The sequence below is a fragment of the Ciconia boyciana genome, chromosome 1, assembly GCF_034638445.1.
Source record: "Ciconia boyciana chromosome 1, ASM3463844v1, whole genome shotgun sequence".
In the NCBI taxonomy this organism is placed as follows: Eukaryota; Metazoa; Chordata; class Aves; order Ciconiiformes; family Ciconiidae; genus Ciconia; species Ciconia boyciana.
The window spans coordinates 62,309,213-62,336,698 of record NC_132934.1 but is presented as its reverse complement, the minus strand read 5'-3'; the positions used below and the strand labels follow the sequence as shown (position 1 = coordinate 62,336,698).

The following is a 27,486-nucleotide window of genomic DNA, read 5'->3' as shown; positions in this document are numbered from 1 at the left end:
AAGGCAGAGCCTCAGCTCCCATTAAGCCTGTAATGAACATTGGATGCAGAAGAAAGCCATCTAAATTAGCTTTTCTCATAACTGCATTTTCACTAGAGATAACAATATTTCTGCGCTTTTAAAGACACCATGAGCACTCTATCAAGAAAGATCAGAAGGATCAAGTCACATAGAAATTCATTAAAAAAATTAATGTAGTAAAATTTGCTTGTGTCATGGAAAGACACCTAAAAAAAGTCACTGTGCTTGGAAAAAGATCTTTGAACATGACTCCTATTTCAAGCAGCCTTTCTCCAAGTTTTAGCATAGGCTGCCACAGCCGTCTCAAGCTCAAGCTCAATTTGGGGTTATGTTAGTTCAAACAAAACATTCAGAGAACCAAAGACTGCAGTTTTGTAGAAGCAGATGGGATACAGCAGGAATGGTCACTCTTGGTTTTGGTTTTAAACTTCGAGTACTTACAAACAGAAAGGTGAGGACACATATCAGTTGCTAAACAAAAACAAAGACTCCACAGTGGTTGTGCTACTAATAATATAAATTAGGCAAGTATTTCCTCAGACCACATTTGTTTTACCAGCATTACAGTACCCTGCAAACTTTATTAGGTGAATGGTTTCAGCAGGAGATCAAAGTGTTGTATTATTACTTCTACATGTGTATTTTCAGGAAGTGAATAAGGAAGTTGGTTGCAGTTTTGTCCCTGGACCTCAGGGGATGAGGGGGAGAAGAAAAAGAAAAACAAAGCAGGATCAGCTCCTTTGCTTACATGATGGTGTGTAAACCACAAACTCAAACCACTTTAACCTAAACTCACGGAAGAGGTGGCAGACTGAAAAATGTAGCTGGTTTCAAGCAAACGTGATGGATGACCTCAGCTCCCTTTCTGCACATCCAACTGCCAAACCTCTCCTAGCTGAGATCACAGCTTTTTCCATTGCAAATCTGGGAACATCAAGAACAGGGTATGACGGCCTGAAATAAACGGAATACAAACAGAAGGGGCTCATGTCGTGATTGTGTTATTCATTTGTACATTTAATGAAAAACTCCATTTGTTCAGTCATAGCTGCTGAAGATTGACAGACTGCCACAAAACCCAGAACATCCGCCCAGATCACCACAGAATACACTGGATCGCCTCCAGAGGCTCTGCCAGCATGACGCTGATTTGTAAGAAACACTGTTCAAATCTGCACATACATAAAATTTTTGTTTAGCAAAGAACTAGCTATTTCAGGCTTCTGGGATGTCTTAGTTTAAACTATTTTCCCAATATTAAACTGTTACTTTTTTTTTTTTTTAAAAAAAAGACAAAACCAGCAAGAAATTATATGGCAACAGATTCTAGGTGTGGTTTGCTTAAATTAATGACAGGTACGTGAAAGATAGTTATTATATTACATTTCAGTTCACTGCAAACAGTAAAAATATCAAAGGTCCCAAAATTCAGTCTGAATAAGATATATTACTAAAACCACCACCCCTATCCTAACAGGCTAAGACATTGCATCTAACAAAATTACCCACCCAATTTTTAAAGAAACAGGAATGTTACTAAGAACAGCTCACTAAATATACAGAACTACATTATCTAGGTAGAGTTTATTGCAAAACCAGGAAAGAGACAGCAAACTGGAAGTCTCTCTTCCATTTCAGATTTGTATCCCTTGTTCAAATTTCAGTCACTCTCTCACACACACACACACACACACTCACACGCAGCCTGTACACAGAAAGTCGCTAACACAGTTGAGTTCCCACAGTCTCACAAGAAACCTTAAAACATTTCAGTAAAAAGTTAAAATGAGATCTTTTACCACAAGGACTATAAAATCCCCCCCATGCCCCCCCCCTTGAATTTCTAAGTTTTGGATTCTAAAAACCATACATAAAAAGGAAGAGTTATTTCAGTAGCACAAAGACTACCTTAAATATATCAAAGTAAGTCCTAGGAGAGTTAATGCAACCGAAAGAAAAAAAATGAAATGACAACCTGTGTCACACACAGGCAGTGTTTTCATCAACACTGTTGATAAGCTCTAAGTCTCTAAATGTAGTAGAGCATTGGTTGTTTTTGATTAACTTTTAATTCTGAAGTTACATTAAAAAACCCAGTTGTAGCAATTCTTTTGAGCTGCTAGTTTCATGAGGAAAAAGTCCCTTTCAAAATTTCAATAAATATGCTGACATGTAAAGTTAGTTGAGGTTGTCATGCAAGACAAGTTACATAACCAAGACCAACTCAATCTTTATAATAAAGGCAACTTGCATTCAGAAATGAACTTTACCCTTACAATTTTATTCAAAGGGTAAACATGAATTAACCCAGCTGTTTACCTGAATTACAAAAGTAACATGATTCAATATGAAAATAAGAAACTGTCTACAAATCTCTGACAGTAATAAATTGCAATATACAATGCATACAGGAGTTATACAGAGCAACAAACTCTTGTACAAAACAAAAATACTTTAATACCTTTAAAATCCAATTTTTTTTTAAAATCATCATGAAAAAGATTTGAGTCAGAACTCACACCTCAATTAGTCAAGCTTCAGGTAGCTACATTACAGCTATTTAATATACAAAGAGATAAATCTCTTCACCAGTCATTAAAACTGCCTCTTCGTTAGAGTTGCACAGCTTTTCCGTCTTGTGTTCCCAGATACAAAGTTTTCTTCAAATCATGAGAACTGAATTTGTTGAACACCAGAGATCTAGAGAAAGAAAATGCAAGCTTACATTCAAAGGCACCTTTTCTGAAACTGCATTGCAGCTAGCAGCCTTGAATTGTCAGTGTTGGAATGTCACAACAGCCACCACCAGAGGACTAAATAAAATTCATTCTCATCTTTCAGAACAGGGCAGCTGAATTAGTGTTTGAATTTTAGCAGCAGAGGGAGAGTAGGGGATGGGATACAGTACCTGTTGGTACGATGTTGTGTAGACCATAACATTCTGCTGTTGGCCATCTGTAGTTATTAAGCCTGCTGGCAACTGGTTAGCTGAAAGAAAGAGCATTTTAAGGAAGTTAGATGGGAACTGCAGGATACGCAGAGCCCTGCTTGATGTGTCTGTCACCATTAAATAACCTTTAATTGTGGTCCACTCCAGGACTATGGAGCCATTCTTCTCCTGACAGCTACCATCCTACACTGCATATAGACACACTTGTTACTGAGTGTTACAAGTAAACAAGTTTATTCCCATTAAGAAAAAACACTTAAACAAAATTCAACTTAATCTTCCATCAGATAATTTAAAAGTAAGACTGCACCTTGTTCTTCTCCTGTACATATCTGAAGCAGAACATACACAGCTGTACACTGGCGAATGGAGTTTGCCATCCTGACCACTGAAAAAGCAATCTCCAGCATTCAATATCCCGAGAAACCTGGAGAACTCAGTTTGTTTTGTTTAGACATAAGGTTAGCAGCATACAGATGCTGCATACAGATCTCTGAGGAACTCAGTGAAATCGTTCTGCTTCTTTATAAAACAGGATCCATCAGGGACTCCATAAGGTGGAAGCCCCATGGAAGGCAGCAGAGAAGAACAGAGACCGGCAATGACAAAAAAAAGAAAAGGCACTGCCAGAGCCTGACATTATGCTGGTTGACTTCAGCATGCCCTCCATGGTACGCATGGTACGCCGAATTTCACAGAGGAGAGAGGAGGCCAATGAACAGAGTAAAAAGTACTTCTGAGATTTAGAGAGAAAAGACAGGGAGTGATGCTCTTAATCAATAAACCTTTACAATAACATGTATGTTGAGCTCTGCGACATTCAAAGCAGGTATGTTACAACTGCTACTTGGAAGCAAAGCAGCAAAACTCTTAAGTTGTATGTTAAGTCACCATAGCATAACATTCTCCGCTAGGAGACAAACAATGGGGCTTTCTTCCTTCTGAAGTATGGCTGTTAATATGTATAATTAAGACATATAACCCCCAAAAAATTTCAGAAAACACAGTATAATCGTGACAGCTTTCATTTGAAAGCTGATGCTTGGGGGTTTTTAAATTGGGGTTGGGTTTGGTTTGGTTTTGTTTTGATGTGGGGTTCCCTCCCCCCCCCACCTTCATTGTACTAATTTTCAAATACCTAAGTTGCAAATGAAGAGACACATTGAGATCATAGTCAGAAGTGGCTCTGTCAGATCCAAAATTTACTGCCCTTTGATGCACATGTTCCACTTCTGACACAGTTTAATGCCAAGCCTCTGACTCAGCCCTGGCATTAGGCTAAGACAAAGAGCTAAGGGTTATGCCACAGTAGCACAGCTATTACTGCTACTCCTGCAGTGAGAATATTGTTCTGAATAGATCTAGCTGCCCCTATGGAGAGAAATACCTGCAGCACTTGACACGACCAGTTATTTTACAGAAAGTTTTTTTCCTTCTTCTACTACTGCAACATCTCCTTTGCATCCTGCCAAGACTTAATATTTGCTTCCAAAGTTGCTCTTTTCAAATCACAGCAAATTAAGGCTTATTTCATAGAGCACACTGAGGCTCCCAGGCCTGAGATATTTGAACAAGTGACTAGGAGCAGATCTTCAGCATTCTGCCGTTTAACAGGGACCATATCAAATTGGGGAAGGGGACAGAGGATCCACAGACATAAGGGGATTCCTTTTTTCTGGTTTCCATTTTCTGGTGGGCATTGTACTCAGGCTAAGCGGAGCATGAACATCCAGAGGAGAAGCTGCTTGTGAATTTGCCTCTTTGCCCATACAAAACAAGATTCTGAGAGCAGACACAACCAGAGGTTTCCAACTATATACTCTCCCTCAACTCCTGAGCTGCAGTTTAAATGCTTGAAGTGCAAATCAGAATATAGACAAAATAAAGCTTTTAGAACAATTCCTTTATATTGATTTGACAAGCTTCCAATCTGGACAGACTCCCAACAGCTGCAATCCAGAAACCATTAGCAACATACCCAAGGTAAGTCGCTCCTCCAGTTGTGCTAGTGTCTTACTACTTCTGAACCAGAGCTATTACATATGAGTGAGTATGGATAAGAGTTTACTATTTGCATTGCCTAATCTTTAATTATAATTAAAATAGTAATATAAAAAAAAGCTTTCTATAAGTCCCCTGCAATATTTAGGTTTAGATTCTTAATTTCCAGACAGTTTTATGAGCTTATCTTCCAGATTAGGAGAGACCTGAAGAGTCTACTGTTTTATAGTCAAAGTCATCATACTGTGAGCAAAGTGTGTTTCAGACCCTGAATAGCTCATTTCAGTCCTCAGGCTTTGAATTTTTGCTAGTTTACCAGTGATTTTAAACAGAAGAATTATCAGATACTTGAAAAACTAAATCTTGTCAGTAGATATGAGTGGAGCTGCACCTCCTAATTCTTCTTGTATCAGCTTCAAGACTACCAGCCCACAACACTTAAAAGCCAAGGTGAAGACTACATGCAAGAATCCAGCATCAACAAAACCAATGCAAAGCCCCAAGAAGTGTCAGGCTTTAATTCACAGCATAGAGAAGAAAAACTACAGTGAATGCATATGATGCTCCTTGCCCTATACCTTTTAATTGCCAATCTATGCATTCTTTTGAATATAAGAAATACTAATTGTTTTAGAATTATATGAAGATGATGTTCTTCTCTGGCTCATTTCTGAAAGATGAGCTCCTCAAGTCATCAAGTGGAGTTTATTTTGCTGTTTCCCCAACAGTCTTGCACGTAGAACGAATGTGGCCTAAATATGTAGCTACTGGTGGGTGTGGAGAAAAAAGAAAAAAAAAGTTTGCACATTTCATTACAATCTGTGTTTAAGTGTAGAGAAAAAACACTGGCACTAAAGTATGCATTTAAAAATCCTCCACAGTTGACATTAGCTATTACTAGAGTGTCATCATTTATCACTACACTACTTCATTCTGACCATAAATTCTACTGACTGGGAGTGACGTTAGGGCCATAGAGGCTTTATAGAACAACACACTTTTTGTATAAACAATGCGTGCCTTGCTAACGACTGTGCCCTTGAAGAAAAACTAAGAGACTGATAAAAAGGGAATATGCAGTCCTCGTTAATCACTAACCTTTGAAGAAGAAACTAAGATGAGGAACTTCAGGGATTGATAAAGGAAACATCTTGTTATAAAGGAGGTTGCCGGGCTGGAAGGATACAGCACTACGTGAAGTCAACAAGATTTACAGAAACTAGGAGAAAGGTAAAGATGGCAGGGGGAGATCACAACCACCAACTCAAAGACCAAAGAAAGCTACCCCCCCCACTTCCTGCAAGCATGCACAGAATATTAAAGTAGAACTGTAGCTTTAAGCTGAAATAAGAGAAATGTAGACCAATACAAAACTGCTTTGTGTAATTACTTATGCATATGTACAACTAGACCATATAAATATCATGTACCTGCATGACTGAACGTTGTGCTAGCTTTGTGGAGCTACCACCTAGCACCCATCTCTGTGCAGAGATGAAATAAAATACCTCTGCCCTGTGTGTATACTGGCATCTCACACAGCGGGTAAATGACCTCACGCTTGTGGGATAACAGTTCTGGCAAGCCAGATGGGACTGCGCTGACAGCCTTGCCCAGTTCGTCTTGCTGTGTCCAGCGGGGAAAAGAGACCTCAGTGGACTCCAGCATGCACCGACCTGTTGATCAGGGACTCCTTCGGCTCCTCCCCTGCAGTCAGGCAGTAAGCGACACACAGTGCAACGCTACTGAAAAGGGGTATTTTTGGTGGGATATGAGAAAAGGGGGGTAGGGGCAAGATCTCTCAGGAAGCAGGCAGTATCTGTTCTGTTCTGGGCTCTGTATAAGACGCATCAGGAAAGATTCGCGGCACTAACAATTTTGTTTGTTTCTACATGCCATTCTGTTCTGAGTAACGAAGGGAGACGTCCCTTGTTTCGGTTTGTGTATGAAACACTGGGGTTTTTTTCAGTACCAATATGGGCGCTGCTGCTTCCTAGGAGGCACCCCTTTCCTCTCCTCTAGAATGCATCCTGAAGAACTGGAATAAATTTTGGGGGGATCCCATGACTAAAAATAAGCTAAAATGGTATTGTAATCAATGGTGGCCACAATATCAATTGGAAGATGGTTAAAAATGGCCTGAGAATGCGTCCTTGAAATGTAACACTATATTGCAATTAATGTTGTTTTGTCAGAGAACTGAAAAATGGGATGAAATACCTTATGTGGATATGTTTTTTGCATTAAGAAATGATTGGGATATTAGGAAAAAGTGTGGCTTAATGGATTCTAAACATTAGATTGGAATATATGCGCTAAAAGAAAAAAAGAGAAGATTTTGTATTGAATCAAAACAATCCAGAAGGAATGTATAGTACTGTTAAAACTGTAATGATGACTCCTAATCCCAACTGGGGAGATGTACAGGCTCTCCTAAAACATTTGTTTACCACTGAGGAGAGGAGAATGATTTTTAAAAAAGGCTAGAGTGGGACTGATCCAACAACAGGGGGGTGCCTAATGCCAATATGTACCTCCCAAAAGAGGATCCAGAGTGGGATCCAAACACAAGTGAGGGATTACAGAGAGTAAAGGAATATCAAAAGTTAATTTTGTATGGGATTCAACATGGAGTGCAAAAGCCTAAGAATTTATCTCAACTATATGAAGTAAGGCAGGGGGATAAGGAAACCCCATCAGCCTTCTATGAGAGATTGTGTGAAGTAGCCCGAAAATGGACAAATCTGGATCCGGAAGATAGCAATTTAAAGTTATTTAACATGCTGTTTATTGGTCATGCGACAGCAGATATAAGTAGGAAGTTACAAAAGGTAGAGGGTCCAGACGGCATGACAATCTCACAGTTATTGTCAATCGCATATAAGGTGTATAAAGTTTCCCCAGCCGATCCTCTGGTTCCAGTCAAGCTGAGGAATGAAATAATAGATTTTTTTTTTATTGATAGTGGAGCCACACACTCTGTAGTAAGTAGTTGTAGGGGACCCTTAAGTAGAACTAAAATAAGCGTTGTTGGTGCAACAGGGAAAAAGACTTTAAGGCCGCTTTTACAACCTATGGAATGTTCAATTGGAAATACTAAATTAACTCATTAATTCCTTTATATGCCAGAATGTCCCCTACCATTGCTTGGACGGGATTTACTTTGTAAACTGAATGCACAGTTAACTTTTTCTGAAGGCTCTGTTCAGTTGCATATTCCTCCAGAGACTGCCTGGAAAGCCCAGATATGTTTGCTAACCGAGAAAGACCCTAATGAAGAAATGAATATTCCAGAGGAAGTATTGAATGCAGTCATACGTCTGGTGTAGGCATCGAAGATAGCCGGACAAGCAAAGAATGTGACCCCGGTAAAGACTGAACTGAAACCAGGAGCTCAACCAGTAAGAAAGAAACAACACCCCATTAAGTTGGAGGCCCGAAAAGGATTAGAACCTATAATAAGCTCCTTTTTAGAACATGAATTATTACAGGAGTGTCAATCAGAATTTAATACTCCCATCCTACCTGTAAAAGAAGCCACATTCTCCTAAATATAGACTGGTACAGGACTTATAAGAAATTAATGCAAAGATAGTAGATTTCCACCCTTTGGTTCCAAACCCATATATAACGTCCTTACTACAATCCCTAACAGTAATACTTATTTCACAGTATTAGATTTAAAGGATGCCTTCTTCTGTATACCTGTGGATGAGCAGAGCCAGACCATCTTTGCCTTTGAATGGGAGAACCCAACTACAGGATGAAAGACACAGCTCTGCTGGACTGGCCTTCCCCAGGGATTCAAGAACAACCCTACCTTGTTTGGTAAGGTACCAGCCAAAGCACTGGAACTATGGCAAAATGATCATGATGCTGTAATGTTGTTGCAATATGTTGATGATTTACTAATTGGTTCTGACAGTTATGAGGCATGCCTGGAAGCTACCATCAGTTTGCTTAACTTTCTGGGCTTGGCAGGGTATTGGGTTTCTAAGAAAAAGGCTCAGATTGGGGAAAAAAAAAGGTCCAATATATGGGGTTTGAAATCACCAAAGGACAGAGAGAATTAAGTACTGAGAGAAAAGAAGCAATTAAGAGGATTTCTGGGAATGGCCAGATGGTGCTACTTATGGATTCCCAATTTGGACTAATTGCCAAACCACTGTATACTGCTGTGAAAGGACCTGACGGGGTTCTCGAAGGGACACCTGAATGTAGGAAGAGTTTTGATGAAATTAAAAGGAAACTCATGGAGGCTCCTGCTTTGGAACTCCCGAATTTGAGGAAACCCAATCATATGTACATGAATGGCAGCAAGTGGCATTAGTTTTGACGCAAAAATTGGGGAGCTGGAAAAGACCGGTGGGATACTTTCAAAGCAAATAGATGAGGTCATTAAAGGTTGGCCCGCTTGTTTGAGGGCAGTAGCAGCTACTGCCACTTTGATTGAAGAATCTCAGAAATTGACGTTAGGCCAACCAATTACAGCATTTGTACCTCATGCTGTGTCTTCTCTCCTTGAGAATAAAGGGCATCATTGGATCTCCCCAAGCAGGTTAGCTAAATATCAAGCGGTGCTGCTGGAACAAGATGATGTTGTCATCTCCCTGATTCTCTGCTCTACATCCTGCTACCCTGCTCCCGATTTCTGAATCCAGTGAATCGCATCATGACTGCTTAACCACCACCGAACAAGTGTATCCTAGTAGGCCTGATCTGCAAGACGAACCCCTACCAAATGCAGAACGGGAGTTACTTACTTATGGGAGCAGCTTTATGTTGGAGGGAAGACGAGAAGCCGGATATGCAGTGGTAACATGTACTCAGGCCTTAGAAGCTAAATCTTTGTCTAGTAATACATCTGCTCAAAAGGCAGAATTGGTTGCACTAACGTGAGCTTTAGAGCTTAGTCAGGGAAAAGAGTCAATATTTACACAGATTCTAAGTATGCATTCAGAGTAGTGCATACACATGGGGCAATCTGGAAAGAAAGAGGACTACTAAGTTCACACAGGACTCCAATCAAATATGGAACAGAAATAATGAAGCTCTTACAGGCAGTCTTTCAACCCAAGGAGGTTGCTATAATGCATCGTAAAGCACATCAGAAGGGAAACAGTGAAATCACGAAGGGAAACTGAAAAGCAGACCAGTTAGCAAAAGAAGCAGCATTACAGAAATCAAAATTTGAAGGAGCTTTAATTCCAGTACCCCATTTGGAATTATCGTCCCCACAATATACTAAGAAGGAAAATCAATTGGCAGAGCAATTAGATTGTTCCAAAAATGATCAGGGTTGGTGGGTGACACCACTGAAGCAATTATTAATTTCTGAAAAGATGATGGAAATTCTACTTGAGAAACTGCACCAAGAAACACACTCGGGAGCAGGTGCATTAGTCCGTGTTCCAGAAGGTATATCCTCTGATAACGGACCCCACTTTATTGCAGAGATAGTGCAGGGAGTTTCTAGATTTCTAGACATTAAATGGAATTTGCTTACCTCTTGGAGGCCACAGTCCAGCAGCAAAGTAGAAAGAATAACTCAAACCCCAAAAAGACAGATTTCTAAAGTGTGTTAGGAAACTCAAATGAAATGGGTAGATATTCTACCCATAGCATTAATGAGAGTATGAATTACATCCAGAGTTAGGGAAGGTGTTAGTCCATTTGAGATCCTGTATGAGAAACCATATCCAATCAATCATTGAACCACGAAGGGAGACCAAATGCACATAAAGGAACAGGTTGTAATTAAAGAGTATTTGATTTCTCTCTTGCAGAGTTTATCCTCCCTGCATAGGTACCTAAACCAGAGGACTCCCATACCCTTGACTTGGAAAGATGAGCCCTTGAAAGGAAAGTGGAAAGGACCTGACACAGTGCTATTAAAAACTTATATAGCGGTAAGGGTGAATGGGATCGACTCCTGAATTCATTATGCTAGAGTAAAGAAGGTGCCAGACCAGAGCAAGTGGACCTCTATGCCAACTGGAGAACTCAGACTCCAACTAACCAGGGACTGTCAATGAATTGCATCAAGGTTTTTCTTTTAGAAAACTACTATTGAAGTTACCCCTAGGATGCTCTCGGAAAGTGTTATTAATTTAGCATGGTTACTTGCTAATTTACCATGGTTACAGCATGGTAATTTAGCATAGTGAAAATGGTATCTGTTACATTGATTAACCTAGCACTTACTTTTTGTAACAGAAATCTGATCTTAAAACTTATCCAATCCTTTGGAAGAATCCATAACATTAGCAGTATAACGGCCTGTTTACCATTACCTAAATCTGCAGCTGATCCCCTCGAGTGGGGAATTTTAACTTTCGATTTCAACCGAAGCTATCTATCAGTCCCCAAATTACCTCCTTTCAGAATTGGATGTGGTTGTACAATCTGACAGGACAAGTAGAACTATTAGTGTATGCAACTAGAGCAGGATTACAAGATGTAAACACTCAATTACAGGAAACTTCAAAAATGGCATTGCAGAATAGGCTAACCTTGGATTTAATGTTATTACATAAACATGGGGTATGTGAGTACCTAAATCTGAAAAACAAAGGTTGTTGCATCCATATCGCCAATATGACTGAACATTTAGATCAACAAATAGACAAAATAAAACAAGTGGCAAAATCAAGCAGAGATATTCAGGCCTATATTGAAGGAGGATGGTTAAACAAAATATTACAAAGTTTTGGATTCTCCCTGACTGGATGGTTGGCAAGTTTACTTCAAACGATGATTATAATTGTAATCATCATGATAATCATCTGTATTGTTGTTAGTTATGCCTTAAAATGTGTTAGACGACTAATTGTACGAGTTACTGCTGGAAATAATATATTATTAATGAGAACTAATAATGAGACATATGAGGTCTCTGAAGAAAAGTCTCATAGTCTCAAAGGGTGGAAGTGATGTAAGAGCCATAGAGGCCTTATAAAACAAGACACTTTTTGTATAAACAATGCGTGCCTTGCTAACGACTGTGCCCTTGAAGAAAAACTAAGAGACTGATAAAAAGGGAATATGCAGCCCTTGTTAATCACTAACCTTTGAAGAAGAAACTAAGATGAGGAACTTCAGGGATTGATAAAGGAAACATCTTGTTATAAAGGAGGTTGCCGGGCTGGAAGGATACAGCACTACGTGAAGTCAACAAGATTTACAGAAACTAGGAGAAAGGTAAAGATGGCAGGGGAAGATCACGACCACTGACTCAAAGACCAAAGAAAGCTACCCCCCCCACTTCCTGCAAGCATGCACAGAATATTAAAGTAGAACTGTAGCTTTAAGCTGAAATAAGAGAAATGTAGACCAATACAAAACTGCTTTGTGTAATTACTTATGCATATGTATAACTAGACTGTATAAATACTGTACCTGCATGACTGAACGTTGTGCTAGCTTTGTGGAGCTACCACCTAGCACCCATCTCTGTGCAGAGATGAAATAAAATACCTCTGCCCTGTGTGTATACTGGTGTCTTGCACACTGGGTAAATGACCTCACACTTGTGGGATAACAGGAGGAGTTTATCTGAGCACAGGTTATCTTCCAGACATCTCAAACAAAAATCTCAATGGATCAGGTGTAACATGTGGCCAGTTCAGAATGTATTCCTCAAGTAAGAATTCTGATGTCTAAAGGAAATGCTGTTTTCAGAAAACCCATAGTAATAATACAATAAATTAAAGTATTACTTACTAAATGCTTCCTCTGTGAGCTCCTCACTTAGACCGTCTCCAGTTGTAACTGTTCCCCCAATTCCCTTTTCTCCTTTCATTGCCTGGCGAGAGGCAGGGGGGAAAGAAAAAAAAAAAAAAAAAAGTATTAGAGTACAGTTGGCTTGATATTGTTTCAAGACCCCAGGAGCTCTAGCCAAGGTTTGGGCCTTGCAAAAGAGTCACTGTGCAGCAGCTGGAGTTTGAAATCCAAGACCTGGAAAACCCTATGGTATTTAAGAATGCGTGCATAGTACAAGAATACATGAAGGGTGTTTTTCACCTTAGCCATAATTCTCTGAAATAAAAACTCCGCAAACTAGGATTGTGTAGTTCTAAGAAAGGCTTTCACCTTCTGCAGAAAGTTGAAGATCTGCAGTAATCCAGAAGAAGCAGTTAAGAGCATTTACAAGAAATCACAGAATCGCAGAACTACTGAGAATGTGCAACATTTGCTTACCAACCACACGCAAGTGCCATCATCATACAACTAAGAGTTGACATTTAAAACCAAGATATTGGATTTCTTTTTCCACATCAAGGACTACAGCCAGAAAGGGTAGCAGCACAGAAAGCCAAGGCTCCCAGTCATCTGCATGAAGTTTTAAAAGTATCAAGTTTGATGCTCTATGCTATTACATAAGAACATCTAAGAAAATAATCTAGGTATAAAAAGCATTCCCCTGCAACTGTTTGACGTAGACTAAATACTAAGCAACAAAACAGAAATATTTCAGTATATACGGTACCCTGAAGACAGAACTAGCTGGAATGGAGGTTTAAAACTGATGAGCATAACCATCCAATCCATCCATGCAATTTAAAACCCAATCCCATTTACTTTGCTACCACAGCATAAATATCTGCAAAAATGGTCACTTCAGAGCGAAAGTAGCATAGAACCACTTCAGACTTCTCCATAAGTACTGAAACTACCTAGGCACTACTTGCTTTTTTAATTAAAGCACATACAGCACTTTGACAGCATATGCAACTGCTACACAGACCTGGAAAAAGATAGCACCCAGCAGTACTTCAACTTTTAGATTGTACCTCCTGTTACTCAGTTATCACAGCAAATGACCTTCTGGGAAGGGGAAGCTTCAAGTCCTATCAGCGTATTAAATATCATTAGTGAGTCTGACCCCATTAACTAAAAAACTTAGGTTTACAGAACAAAGAAAGTCTGAAGAGCTTCTCTATCTACAGCACTGCCAGTTTAGACATACCTGCTTCATTCATGCCAGTAAAACCAGGCAGCCATACCAACAGAGATCCACATTAAAAAAAAAAAAAAATCAATTTGCTTTGAGGTTTTTTTTCCCAGGATTATTTTAACCCTGAACAGCTTCTTCATTCAGGACTATGAGGAAGAGAGATGACTGGATAAAAATACCTTTGATTTGTTTGGTGAAATCTGGTATTGAGGTAAAAGAACACCACAGTAAAGAAGCAAGCAAGCATAATTTTCTTCTGTCTCCAGACAAGAGGCAGGGGAATGGGGGGGAGCAGAACAAAGCAGAGGAATGGGGGGAACCAGAATGGGGGACCAGAACAAAAAAACCCAAGCAGAAGCAACTTCTTTTTCAAAAAGTTTAAATTGCTGCAAGAAAAAGAGTCACTTTCTGCTAGAGAAGGGATAAATTAAACTGCTTGGATCACATACCTAGCATGTACTATGTATCAAAAACAAACTGAGGGACAGGCTAAAAAAACAGATAAAAAACCCCAAAACATTGAAGCAGATAGCCTTCCATGTGAATCATTATTCCAACACAAGAAAACCAACTTTTTCTTTTGCAGATCTGAAGCCCAGACAAACAATAAGCATTAGGCTAGTTCCTCAGAGGATGCAGTCTAGTACAGTTTTATTGACTGAATCCAAAGATCCAATTAAATATTCTTAATAGGCACCTTTAAAGAACAGAGTGATTTACTACCAGCAATATATTAGAGAATTTATTCAGTTGAAAGCTTTAACTACTTTGAATCAGCAAGTCTAATCAAAATGCTTACTTACTCCTTTTTCTCTTGATATCCTCTGAATGCTTTTAAACATTACATTAGCCCCTGACAATAACTGTGAGATACTGTGCAAGCTAGCCATTATACAACTACAATGACAGGGAGCTAAACACAACCAGGTTAAATAAATGAGGAAATACTGAAGTATATACCAACCTCTCTGAATTTTTGGAGGTATAACTTCAAAGGTTCAACATAGCTATCAAACCCCAAGGTAGACATGGCAAAGAGAATATCCTCTCCATTGATGGTCTTTCTTTTCTCTTGGTGACACCTCTCACTTGCTTCTGACGTTATAAAGCTGATGAATTCACTTACACACTCTTGCACGCATTCCTTTGCGTCCTTAGCAATCTAGTAAGGAAAAAGTATAATAAAATGATTAATCAAGATGCAAGATTTAAAAAAAAAAAAAACAACCCCAAAAAGAACACACTAGATAATAAAGGAAACATCCCAAAATCTGATTATAATACCCATTTAGGCTACACCTGTATGTGAGGGAACCACTGGATGTCATCACTGCTCTATGTAAGCACAGCTGCAACATGATTTTAACCTAAGTTCTTCTATTTCAAGCAGCACAGCCAACTGCCAGGATCTCCTGAAGTTGTAACTATGTTCTGTACCAGCTTTTACATATAGATGCATATCAGTATTGCTTACTTTGCTTACCTACACTTTCTCTTTAAACTTGTTCATTACAATGTCATAGCCCACTTCCATCTTCCTTTTAATAGACCCAGCAGTTCCAACTCCACTACAGTACATTCCCACAAATTTGGCAATGACAAGTATTTTTATCCTGACCAGATTCAGGGACTACAATATATGCCTAGCAGCAAGCCTCTCTAATCTTTAATATTCTGGTATAAATTTTCCAAATGAGAATTCAAATGAAGAAACATATGCCCCTGGCAAGAATAAAGTAAGTAAATTTGATTATGGTTTTCAGCTGGACAAAAGTAATTTACCTGACTTAAAATAACAGCAAGCATTACTCATGATTATTTGGGAAGCTGACAGGAGCCAACTGAAAGGTTATAATAAATGAGATTCTTATTCTTCATATGAGAAGAACCTACTTATATTAAAAAAAAAAAGAAACAGTAACTGTATGCAGAATCTTTACTAGTTCCTCTGATATTTTCAGACACATAGGGCAAGATTTTCAGAAGTACTCAGCAGCCAGCAGCTTCCCCTGCAGTTTTTCACAAAAGCCTCCCTGATTTTTCAAGATAGCTTGACATCCCATATGCTAAATTCTTGAGAAAAATCTCATCTTGATCACTAAAAATTTATGACAATATGGACTAGTGAAGATATTTTCGCAGCAAAGATATAAATGTAACACCCAGATCTCCAGAAAGCCCTGAACACTATGAAAGTACAAGCAGATGCAAGTAAATTATGTCTTGCTTCTACTTAGAGTGATCTCAAAAAAAGGCAAAAAAAGAGAAATCAGCTTTAGCTAGAGGAAGTGTTACTGGGGCAGGAATTGTAGTGGAATACAGTAGAGAAACAGCAAGTAAGAGGAGCCCTGCAAAGGTTTAAGATAAACAGGTAGAACGGTCAAACACTTACACAATCACCAGCTCAGCAGAATGGATTAAAAAGTCTATTCTTAGAAGTAAGAAATAAAATAAGTCTTTCAATATCTGGCCTTATCTGCTACATGGTATAAGGCAGACTTCTTGGGTCGTTTTGGCATCTGAACATTTAAAGATTCACGCAATGGAAGACTAACCAGGAGGAGGAATGCATTTTTATTTCATCCAATTTATTTCATCACTTATTCCAAATTTTATACACCTCAATAAAAGCAGATTCAATTACATAAGAGAGAATCACACAGAAAATATTCTTACTGATATGGGATTGTCACCAAGTCTGACCTGTTATAACAATTTCAGAAAACGCATCTCAGAAAAAGAAAGCTCTTGAAAGCCCTAAGAAGAGCACTGTTGTGGATACTCTAATTACAGCAGTTACTAAAAGCTTTCAGAAACCTAAGAAAAATGCACCACCTCCTGCTCAGGTTTTGTTTTGGGGTTGGTTTTTTGTTTTTGTGGTTTGTTGTTGTTGTTGTTTTGTTTTGTTTTTTTTTTTTAAATAAGGCTTTTCTCCAATAAACCAGGATCATTTGGAAAAACATATTGTTCTACCAGCTCAAGTTCACTCAGAAGAAGGCATAAAACTCATTCATACACTTTCTTTACCAGACAAGGGTATTACCTTTCCTGTTTGGGGTATAGCATTTTTCATTATCCTTGCCACATTTGCAATTGGAAGGTATATATCTTGTTCTCTGAAACTCTCTTTTGAGCCATTTGTATCTTCGTGATCATTCATGCTGTCCTCTGTGTCTAATGAAATAAAGAAAAGTTAACAGAAATTGTATTTGATAGCAGGCAATAATTAAGTCAAGTTTAAAATCTTACACTAAAGGATGAAGAACTTTTGAAAGCCCAGTGTATTAACACTGTAGAAATAATTTTTAAAAATACATGTAACACCAGGGTACCTTTATGGGTGTTCAGTATCATCTTTATATTATGCACAGAAATGTATGTGGCTGCTGAACACCAAGCACTCTTAATGTCATGTCAAAATACAAATTGTTTCCTGGAACATCAATTTTTTTTGTCATCACCCTAAGGACTCAGTGGCAACATTGAAAAATCCAACCCCCACCTTCAGACTGCAGAAAAAATGCTTTATACAGTGAGGCATTATGAATACAAACAATTGCAAATTCTTAGCTTGAGATAAGATAGCAAAGAACTATACAAGAACTGGAAGGAAATAGATAAATATATACACACAGAAATAGTAGTATTTACTGTAACATTTCTTACCATCATGAGGCTGTATCACATAGTGACTGCCACCAATGTAATCTCCAGCAATTCCTAACTGAGAAGCATCTGTTGTGGAGCTATCACCATCCATCTACAACCAGAAGAAGGCAACCTTTCAGGTACGTTTGTTATACCGTTAAGTGCAACTACTGCTGAAAAACAGCACTTTAATCATCTTAGAACTATGAGACCAACTTATACAAAGTATAAATATTTTGTCATTTGAGAACAGTATCCTCTCTCTCCCCCTACTAAGCTTTATTGACAGTGGAAATAGTGAAACCATTTTGTGAACCTTCCCCAAAAATTCAGCTGGAGACATAGGCTGTGCACAGAAACGTCTGGTTCATGCAAGACATGTATAGCAACCTTGTGTCATTCCCATGGGAGCCTGACCAGAAGAGGTCAAGGTATCTGTTTCTCCGAACAATCCTCAAAACGCAACTCCAGCCCACTGCTCACTGAACACTTTGCCTACAATTATTACACAGAGTGCATCCTTCACTCACCGTTACCCTCTGCCCAAACAACTTTTGTCAAGCCCACTGACAAACTTCTAGCCAGACATCAGGACCAGCTCTGCATCCTTGTCCTTCCTGAGGCACCAGTCACACCTAGGTGCCTTCCGCATCGTGTTTTCCTTTGCTTTCCTTGGTCCTGCCCCGCCTCGCTCCTCCCGGCATCCTTCAGTGCTCCTCTCACAATGTTCTTATGAGGTGGCCACCAAGAAGTCTTCTCCTTGGGGCTTTAGAGGCAGGGTGACAGTTTAATAGGCAATTTGAATGCCAGGAGAAAGAGAGAAGCCAAAAGAGCAAGTACTTCACTACCTGGCTAGGGACCTTTGTCCCTGGGAGGCACCGACCACGTCTCAGCTGGAGGTGTCTGGGAGAAGCCTGCCCTTCCTGCCTTCCCCCTTCCAATGGGGGCAGAACTATTGAGATCATCAGCAGCCATTTGCTGGTAAGTCTCAACATTTGCTAGAAAATCTACTTTGTGAACGAGTAAATAGGTCTCACAGTGCTGCTCTGAACAGAGGCTGTGGCCCAGAGACTCCTCAGCAGCCTGCTGTCTCACCACTCGGAGACATCGCAAGCATTGCACTTCCTCATTCTGCAGATGTGAAGGTGCCTCCTACGTCCCTTGGAAGTTCACACCTCTTTAGTGAGGACTTGCCACAACAGCACCCCAACACATCCCTGCCTTTTGCACCCACATTTTGTCACTGGACACAACACACAGATATAAGCACATTCTTGCAAGAGCAAATGCTCCAGCCCATGTAACGTGTTACCATATTACATTTTGCGTTTTTACAGGAATAACGGATTTCCTTAAACACTATCACCAGGTGCTAAGTAGAGAGCTCAGACCTACACAGAATCATGGCAGACAACAGTTTCACTTTCAAAGGGGCTATTTTAGCAGTGTCAAACCTAAGTTTGAATTCAAGAGTCTCCAGCTTTTTAAAACTTTCGGACAATCTTGACTTTTTTCCAGTTGCAGGTGTCTTGAAAATTAGTAGGTTAAAAAATAAACTTTTGCAGAACATCTAGCCCCCATGCTTCCAAAATGTCTTTCCCCCCCCCCCCCCCCCCCCATTGCATTTTTGCAGTCCTGTGCTTTAATAATGCTTCTTTTACAGAGAAGAAACAATGCAAAAATTAGGGAGGTAGAAGGGGTTCCCAGCACATGCAAACTCTTTCAACACTGGCACACAAATCCAAAGATTTTTTTTTTTTAACACATTTAGATACACAGAACCAGATTTGCCTTTGCCCCAAATTTTCTTGGCTACCTTTAACATCAAACAGCTCTGTTAGCATTTGCTTATTTACCTGTTTGCTAGAAAATTAGCTCTTCTGTTCCCATTCCACGCTTCATGCAGTTCCTTCTCTGGACCAGCACTTTCCATCCTTCCCCCTTCCCACCCCATCTGTTTCCGACCTGAGCAGCCAGCCTTACTGACGAGAAACACACACAGCCCCGTGGGAGGCAGAACCCATCTCGATTCACTCGCTGACCTACACCAGCTGTGCAGGTACCCTGGCGTCTTTGGAAAACCAGCTCTGCCCCAAAGGGCCATGTGGTCATTGCCCGTGAGACCATGCAGCTCACTTCTTTCCAGAACCATTAGCCTGAAGAGGGACAGAGAGGGAGAAGCAGTCTTGTGCTATTTTTATACCTACCCAGAAATACGAGCAATTTAACCTCTCTCTAATCTGCACTTTGCTGGCGGCCACAGGGCTGTGTTTTGCTTTCAACCCTTTAGGCAACATCCGGTGCTATGCCTGGCCACAGATGCACACGTAACCCGAGCACTGCTCACGTTCAAGGCAATACTACAAACAGCTGGATATAGCCTTAGGAGCTGTTTAAGAGAAAAAAAACCTCTTCCACCTCTTCTTTATTGTACAGAATATTACACACACACACTCTGCTTTTTTTAAAGCACTTCTGGTCCCTTTTGATACGCTTTTGTAAAAGTTTCACTTCCTACACAGCAGCTCTTCCCAAAGGAAGGATAGTGCTTTAAGCATTAGCCTTCCATGTGCCAACTTTCACATAAATTCACTTTGTCTGCATTTTGCAGACTCTTTGTTGGGAGATGTAAAACTTTGCTTTTCAATTTTCCAAAGGGTCTGCAGTTTGCTTACTCAGCTCACTGTAATGACAATGCAAGAATATCAGAACCCTGCACGTCAAGATCACCAAAACTGACATCACCCATCATTAAGAGAGTTGTGTCTCTTCCTTCTGCAACTTGAAGCAATTAATGTTCTGCAGTCTGGTAAATCTCAAAAGCTACCTCCAAAATTAAGTTAGGATTTTCTGGCAGTCTTGTTCTCAGTTTTGGCTCTCTGATCCCTATCAGAATTTAATTCAGAATTAGGGTCTCCACAAACTTCAAGCGTTAAGTTTACTCAGCCCCAGTACTATTTCAAATGCCTTGATGTTTCTTCCGCTCTCCTTTTTCAGTCACCTATGAAACATATCTTCTAAAATGCTTCCTTCTTTCAAGATTGCAGTATTCTTCAAATTTCTGCAGTGATGGGATAATTCACTTGTTTCTGCTCACCTGCCCTGCAGGCTACCCCATCTGAATCTTTATTGCTAAGACGCAGCAATATTATTTAAGAAACCATCTTGGTTTCATTAGCCCAGCTCACTTTCAAAAGACAATTCCTGCTTAAATCTCTTTTAAACCTCTGCTGCATCTGTAGACAGTTTTGGCCATATTAGACTAATGCATCCTCCAGGTACTATCTTTGCTTTTATTCTTTTCTGTGTACACATTTCTGTATCTACTTACAGTATGTATTATTTCACAATTAGTGAGAAATTGAGTGGAAGCTTATCAGCATTATGAATCTAAAATAGCGATTAGCAAAACTGACAGGAAAAGTCTTGCAAAAGAAAAAGGCAGATCTGTCTCAGATTAAAAAAAAACAGGCACTGACAGCTTAACATCAACTGAAATGACTTCTGTGGGTATTACTTTAGTAAAGATTTTTAGCTGTCAGGACAACCTTGGGACAGGCGATTACAGACAGCGTAACACCCTTCTGCATAACGCTTAGCATAACCAGGTCCTAATCCAGGATGACAGGATAATTCAGGTTGGAAGGGGCCTCAGGAAGTCTCTAGTCTAACCCCTGCTCAAAGCAGGGTCAGCTCCAAGCTCAGAGCAGGTCACCCAGGGCTTTTTAGAGCCATGTCTTGAAGACCTCCACGGATGGAGCCTGCCCAGCCACCCTGCAAGCCTCTTCCACTGCTTGGCTGGCCTCATGGTGAGAAAAGGAGCGGTACCTCTACACACTACTTCAGTCCAAGTAAGTTTGATGGAAGAATTTCAGTCAGATTTGATTTTGTCATTTAATTCAAATCTAGATCTAGGCATCTGAATATAGCAACTGTAATTAATATACCATCTAGTCACTCTACTAGTATTTCTTTGAGCCTGATGGATGACGCAAACATGACCCTGCTGAAAAATGTGGCCACTGCTATCCTAGTCATCTTGTAATGAACACAATTACATGTTCAAGTATTACAGTTTAACTTCAGATGTTCAAAACGCAAGTCAATCACCACATATCTGATTGTCAGCTCAGCACAAGGTCTGTAATACATACAACACAATACAATGCTCAGAAAATGAGAAAACACTGCTCTCAATACACTGTTGCTAATTAATCCTCCCCTTAAACAAAAAACCCCCAAACAAAAAACAAAAACACAAAACAAACTAAACTTCCAGTGTCCCTGAAGTTACTCTAAAAAAGCAGCAGTCCAATGTAGCATAGAAACAACACCCTGCCTACAGTAACTACAGTCACTGGGAGACTAAAAGGACAGCAGTTCTTACGCTGGCATGTTTAGTAGGAAGAGCCACTTCTTTGGATGGAAGTAGATGCTAAATTTCATCAATAGGCAGAATCCTGGAAGATCTAATCCTAAAAGGTCCAGACGGGCAAAACCTCTCCTCTCAGATTTTGCTGTAGCCCATGGAGCCGTTACAACTTTCTTTAAAGAAAAGTACCTATTTGCAGATTAAATATTCCATTTGCATGGCAGTTTCAGCATGCAGACGTTGCAACGGCTCTTAATACAAGACAGTGTCTCCTACACCTGTGTGGCTACCGAACTGTGTGAGCAAGGAGGGCTTCCAACACATTGGTCTAGTAGCACATCTGCAAGAAGCACTTATTGCATGTTGTACATTACCCTTAGCCTTTAGTGCTAAGAAAACACTAAAGCGCCTCCATGCATACACATATTGACTGAACCAAGACTAAGAGCTAAGCGTATCAGAAGTGACAACATGTCAGTCTCTAAAGTGACCATGCCACCATCTGATTTTTATCAATAACAAGGGAGAGAAACCAAGTAAGTGCCAGACACTCAACCCAAATATTCAGTGACACACTGCAAAAAGCATCTGAATACAGAGCAGCAGCACAAAGTTTTCTGGTGGTGGTTTTCTGGTTTGTTTTGGTTTTAACTCTAATGAAAATGAATATTACTAGGAAGATATAAATTAATGGATACAGGGAAATTAACCTGAGAAATAGGTTTGAAGGGAAACATTTCAGATCAATGGCATCAAACAAAACTCAACGATAAGCTGCAAGTGAATGAACATACACGTTTACGCTGACATCTGGTAGAAAATTTTCTGGAAGATGCTTAAAAAAAATGCTTCTGTCAGCTGCCCACAGCTTGGGCTCTTCCTAGAATACATCTATACTGCATTAATAAAACCTCAGTATCTCAAACTAAATCTTGCATCCTGTTTAATCTTAAGAGCTCTCAAGAGAGCAGTATCAGTGGCTCAGCTAAATGATAACTAAAGAAGAATACAAGCCCAGACCTGTTCGCACTGAAAAGAGGAAGGGTCTAAAACTTAGATCAGTATAAAAGGCAAAAATAAAATCAAAGAAACAAGATTTTGTCTTCAGAATGGGGAAGTTATCTGGCAATGATTTGCAAACCTGATCTCTTGAGGGGAAACCAAAGGCCTCTTGTGATTTAAGTACTTCACGTGGTATTTATCCACCCTGCCTCCCAAGATTACTACCCTACAAGAGGGACAGCAGAATATGATATGCAGTGAACTGAAGCACTTGGTACACTTTCCATGCAGTTGTCTCTGCCACAGAAGGAGGACAGAAATGGTAACTAAAGCTAGTAACCACATGGGTCATCGTAGATTAATTTTGCCACCACACCTTATCACAAGAGATGTAAAGCTGTAAAGCAGTACATAACAGCAGAGAGAATGAAGTTTTCTTTGAGCTTTCTGCACTCTCACTTGCTGCTCCTAAACAGAAATACAGAAAGAATTTTAAATTGAAAATACAATTATAATTTCCTTTTATTTTTCAATGACTTCTGGAGAACCTAATTTCCCACTGAATTGTCACCTGGCAGCAAAGGAGTGTCTCCTGCAGCAAGAAACACTGACTGGTAAATGCATTCACAGGACATCATTCCAGCAGACCCACAAAAATGTAAAGTTAAAACCCCTTAGCAAGTGCCTAGAACACAAACAGATGCTGCACTGCCTCTCTCCATCTCAGGCTCCTCTAGTCTCTCACATTCAGTGTTTTCCCCCACAGCAGAATAAGATTAGGCGAAGCAGACTGATGCTGAAAGGACCTGACAGTGTCACTAAGGCTTGTTAGCACCTAGGCTGTACCAGGCTCCCTCCCTTGGACCATGGGGAGGAAACCTTTCCCTTATGAAATCCAAACAGGGCCTTTTCACTCTTCCACCTTCCCCCTCCACATACCAATATTATCAACTTTATGGCACATCTTACAAGCCCTAATGTCATGGGCCACAAGTCCCCGCCACATGGATCCAGCCATGCTAGAGTATGTGGTGGCTCCTTACTAGGCTGGCTAACAGTTCACAAGCATGGTTAGCTGCAATATATATGGGTGGACTACCAGTGCATACTTTTTTACATCAAGTAGGAGTGGATCAGTGATACAGAGCAAGCAGGAGAAACTGAGTTTCCATGCCTTCTATTTTTTAACAGTGAAAGAGACAAGCTGGAGGGCAAAAAAGGAGATGAATGGAGGCAGTTTTGTTGCTTTTTGCAGAAGCTAGAAGAGGGCAGCAGTGCTGAAGAGGCTGCACCAGCACCTCCTTCCTCCTGCAACACTGACTGAAAACCCCCTATTACCTTTCCATATTAAGTTTTTGATGGTTTTCTAGCATTTTTTGTGAAAAACTAAGCTTATCTATTAAAGCAGCAATCCATAAATCCTGCCTTTTTCTTGTATAAGTTTGATAACGTTTGTAAGTTGGTTATGTTCTTCCTTCATTGCAGTAGTACAAGTGTGCCAAGAAGCTTATTCCTCTCAAGCAATAGGGCAAGTAAGAGATTTACAAAGCTAGTTCAGGACAGGCCAGTACTTTCAGTCAAAATTATCAAATTTGCTGACACTTCCCTTTTATTCTACTGATGTTATTTACACATGTTGTTTAGTGTGCGTAGATACAGTCATGTTTTGCACTTTTTACAAGCATCCTGCCACTAAAACATCAATTTCCAAATACTGTGTTTCTCTAAAGTACTATTGCAAAACTCAGTACTGAAAAGTCAAGTTTCTCTCTAAGCAAAATTTTAAAGGTGAAGTGACATTAGAGATTTGCATTTGAAAGCACTAAAGGAAGACCCTTGCAAGCCTTTTTAAAATGTTGACAAAACAAGATATCTGACTTGAAAAGTTTCATGGTATTTCACATTTCATGTCTTCACAGTATCTTGAACAATCTTTTTCACTCAATTTTTGTACACTGACTCCCTTCATGTAATTATTACCACAAATAAGAAGTTATCTATTAAAATTTGAACTGCTGTAATTGTCAAAATATTAAAATCTAAGGAATAATATCCAGTATTCTGGACTTCTTCAAAAATATAATTTCATAGCTGTAAATGCTAGCAGCCAAGACCATACATAATCACCTGCTCAATGCATAGCACAACCAACTCACGCAAACCTCATAAATAATGATTCAGATTAAACCATCTTGGGGCTCCCAGAGAATTAGATGGATCCTCCCTTAACGTTATAACTGTCACGCCATAGGCCACATAAGCAAAGAAAAAAAAAAGTAATCACTAAGCTTATTGTTTAGGAACACTATGCTAATGATTATGCATAAACACCATTCCTCCATTCCTGCAAGCCAATTAAAGCCAGACTGTGAATAATGTCCAAAGCAGCTCCTTCCATTATACTTTTTGCTACTATTTTGCCTGAGCTTCTTTTGAGAAAGCTGCACGTATTTTAATTGACAATAACTTCCATCTATCAGCGAGATAGGCAAAGGCTACTACATATAAGAGAGCCCATTCAAGGGCTGAAAACCAGATTTCTACATCCCTCACCGCCTAGAAATGTTTGCGTCATTGTTATCAATTACTTTGCCCTCCCAAAAGCAATCCAAGCGCACTAGGTAGCTTTAACATGACAGTTCTTTCCAGAACAAAATTTTTTTGGTTAAGTCTTGAAGGAATTGGTAAAGCTAGAAGTTGACTTTTTCCATTGCTGCAGCATTGCAGCAGGACCTAGGAAGGTTTCTTTAACCAGTGTACCTTAATAGTTGCAGAAACATTACTAGAACACATGAACTTTTTTTATTTTTCAATATGATTGTCTGTGAATAACCCACACAATCGTCTTCAGGATCACCAACTACATAATTTCTGGATGGGGCAGTGGTGGGCACACACAGGTAGGCCCAAGAACACTTGCCAAACACACAACAGTTGCGTAGTCATTGAGAATGACAGTCCTGTCTCTCTCCTACCTGCCATGTATGTTATGGGATAAGCTGTCGATGCTGCTCGGCTGTGCCAGCCGATCGATCTCACTTCCTGATTTCATGCCCTTCAGTGATGCAACGGCGGCCAGCGCAGGGGCACGAGGGGGAAACCTTCCTACTTACACAAACAGCCTCAAAGTCTTCCTTGCACCTAGCTCGCATCTGTTCCATAAGACACCTCATCTATCGTGATTCCTTGTTTTCAAATCGAACAAGACAATGCGTCCTCAGTTATTAAGCAACTTTATTGTTCATCACCTTGGCTGTGATTTCTGCGCTGAACGCGGCAGCCTCCCGTACCTGCGGGGAGAAGCCGCATACCTGTACCTGCCCGCTGGCTGGGAGCTTTTTGCCGGAGCCCTCCTGCAGACCACTGCCCGTTATTCCCTCCCCAAAGCGCCGTGCCCGCATCGGGCTGCCCTCACGGTCACCCGGGTACTCTCAGCACATGCCGGGGCCTCGCCCTACACTCCTTATGCCTGCAAAACACCGCCAGACCTTCAAACACATTTCGGTCTGAACAACAACGGTGGCGGGTCCGGGCCGCTCTCGCCGCGGTGCCCGGCTCCCGGCCCGGCGAGGGGCCGTGGGCGTGGTGGGGGCCCGCCAGAAACGCGGCGGGGCCCCGGCCCCTCACTCCCGCGGCGAGGGGAGGGGGCTCAACGGGCTGCGGCGCTGGCCATGCAAAAACAAAAGGGAGCGGAGCCCCCTCCGCCCGCGCACGGCGAGGCGCGGCCGCCACAAAGCCGCCCCCCCCGCCCGCCATGCCGCCGCCGGGAAGAGGGGCCCTGGGGCAGACGGAGCGCGGCCGGCGGGCTGGGAGGGAAATTGCCGCCGAGGGGTCGCGGCGGCCGGCAGGCCAGCCAGGCGGGAGGCCCTGCGTTCCGCGGGTGCCTCACCGCGACCTCGGCGGGCGGTGAGGGGTGCCGGGCGCCCCGCCTGCCCGCGCACCGGCAGCCGCGGCCCGGCCCGCGGCGGACACGGCCGCGGGGCAACCGGGCTGCCGTCTCCGCCTCCTACCCCCCCGCCTAGGCCACAAAATGGAGCCGGAGCGGGGGGGGACGACCTCCCCGCGCCCAGCCCCTCGGAGAAAGGGGGACACCGGCGGGAGCGGCCGCCCCGCCACCCCTGCCAAGACCCCCCGCCGCCGCCTCCCCTCCCGCCCGCGCCACCGCCGCCTCCCCGCCCGCCCGCTCCCCCGGCCGCGCGGCCCCCGCGCCTCCGGTCGCACAAAGAGGCGAGCGACCGGTGAGCTGGGCCCGGGGGCTGCCGCCCCCCACTTCCTGGTCCCCGCGGCGGCGGCGCGGCGGCAGCGCCGGGGCCCGGGGAGGGAGACGGACATTTCATTCGAGCCTGCAGTGGAACCGGTTACCAATCATTGGCCGGAGCCAGGCACAAACCTCCAGTGCGGCCCTGGTTGGCTCCCTCCGCAAATCGGCTGTTTGGTTGGACAGAAAATGGCTGCGAAGGAACCAGTCCCAGCGCGGAGCCCCGCTTCCCGCAGCCGGGCTGCCCTCCCTCCGCGCCGCCTCCCCGCCACGCGCGC

At 41.4% G+C, this 27,486-nt stretch overlaps 1 protein-coding gene across 9 annotated transcripts; it reads right to left on the bottom strand.

Annotated features, from left to right (window-relative positions):
* Positions 1–596: 596 nt before the first annotated feature.
* On the bottom strand, positions 597–27,475 carry NFYB (nuclear transcription factor Y subunit beta). Of its 9 annotated transcripts, XR_012043935.1 has the most exons (8): positions 23,327–23,345; positions 17,595–17,688; positions 16,972–17,102; positions 14,893–15,090; positions 12,695–12,776; positions 2,930–3,009; positions 2,611–2,721; positions 597–975 (listed from the first exon to the last, which is right to left on the bottom strand). XR_012043935.1 is itself a non-coding variant. In XM_072871242.1 (7 exons), the coding sequence occupies exons 2-7, from the start codon at positions 17,686–17,688 to the stop codon at positions 2,689–2,691; spliced, it is 618 nt and encodes a 205-aa protein (XP_072727343.1). In that variant the 5' UTR covers positions 27,313–27,419; the 3' UTR covers positions 1,027–2,688. The 9 variants fall into 9 exon arrangements, 8 of the variants coding, with proteins under 8 accessions (XP_072727343.1, XP_072727351.1, XP_072727319.1 ...); XM_072871242.1 differs by lacking the exons at positions 597–975; positions 23,327–23,345 and adding an exon at positions 27,313–27,419 and having other exon boundaries at positions 1,027–2,721; XM_072871250.1 differs by lacking the exons at positions 597–975; positions 23,327–23,345 and adding an exon at positions 27,281–27,307 and having other exon boundaries at positions 1,027–2,721.
* Positions 27,476–27,486: the final 11 nt, after the last annotated feature.

Bases quoted from the DNA above. Each gene is read 5' to 3' on its own strand.
- NFYB (XM_072871200.1), bottom strand. From the start codon at position 17,688: ATGGATGGTGATAGCTCCACAACAGATGCTTCTCAGTTAGGAATTGCT. The intron at 17,103-17,594 runs GTAAGAAATGTT...TTATTTCATTAG, and splicing joins TGTGATACAGCCTCATGATG to ACACAGAGGACAGCATGAAT. The intron at 15,091-16,971 runs GTAATACCCTTG...TTTCCTTACTAG, and splicing joins CTATACCCCAAACAGGAAAG to ATTGCTAAGGACGCAAAGGA.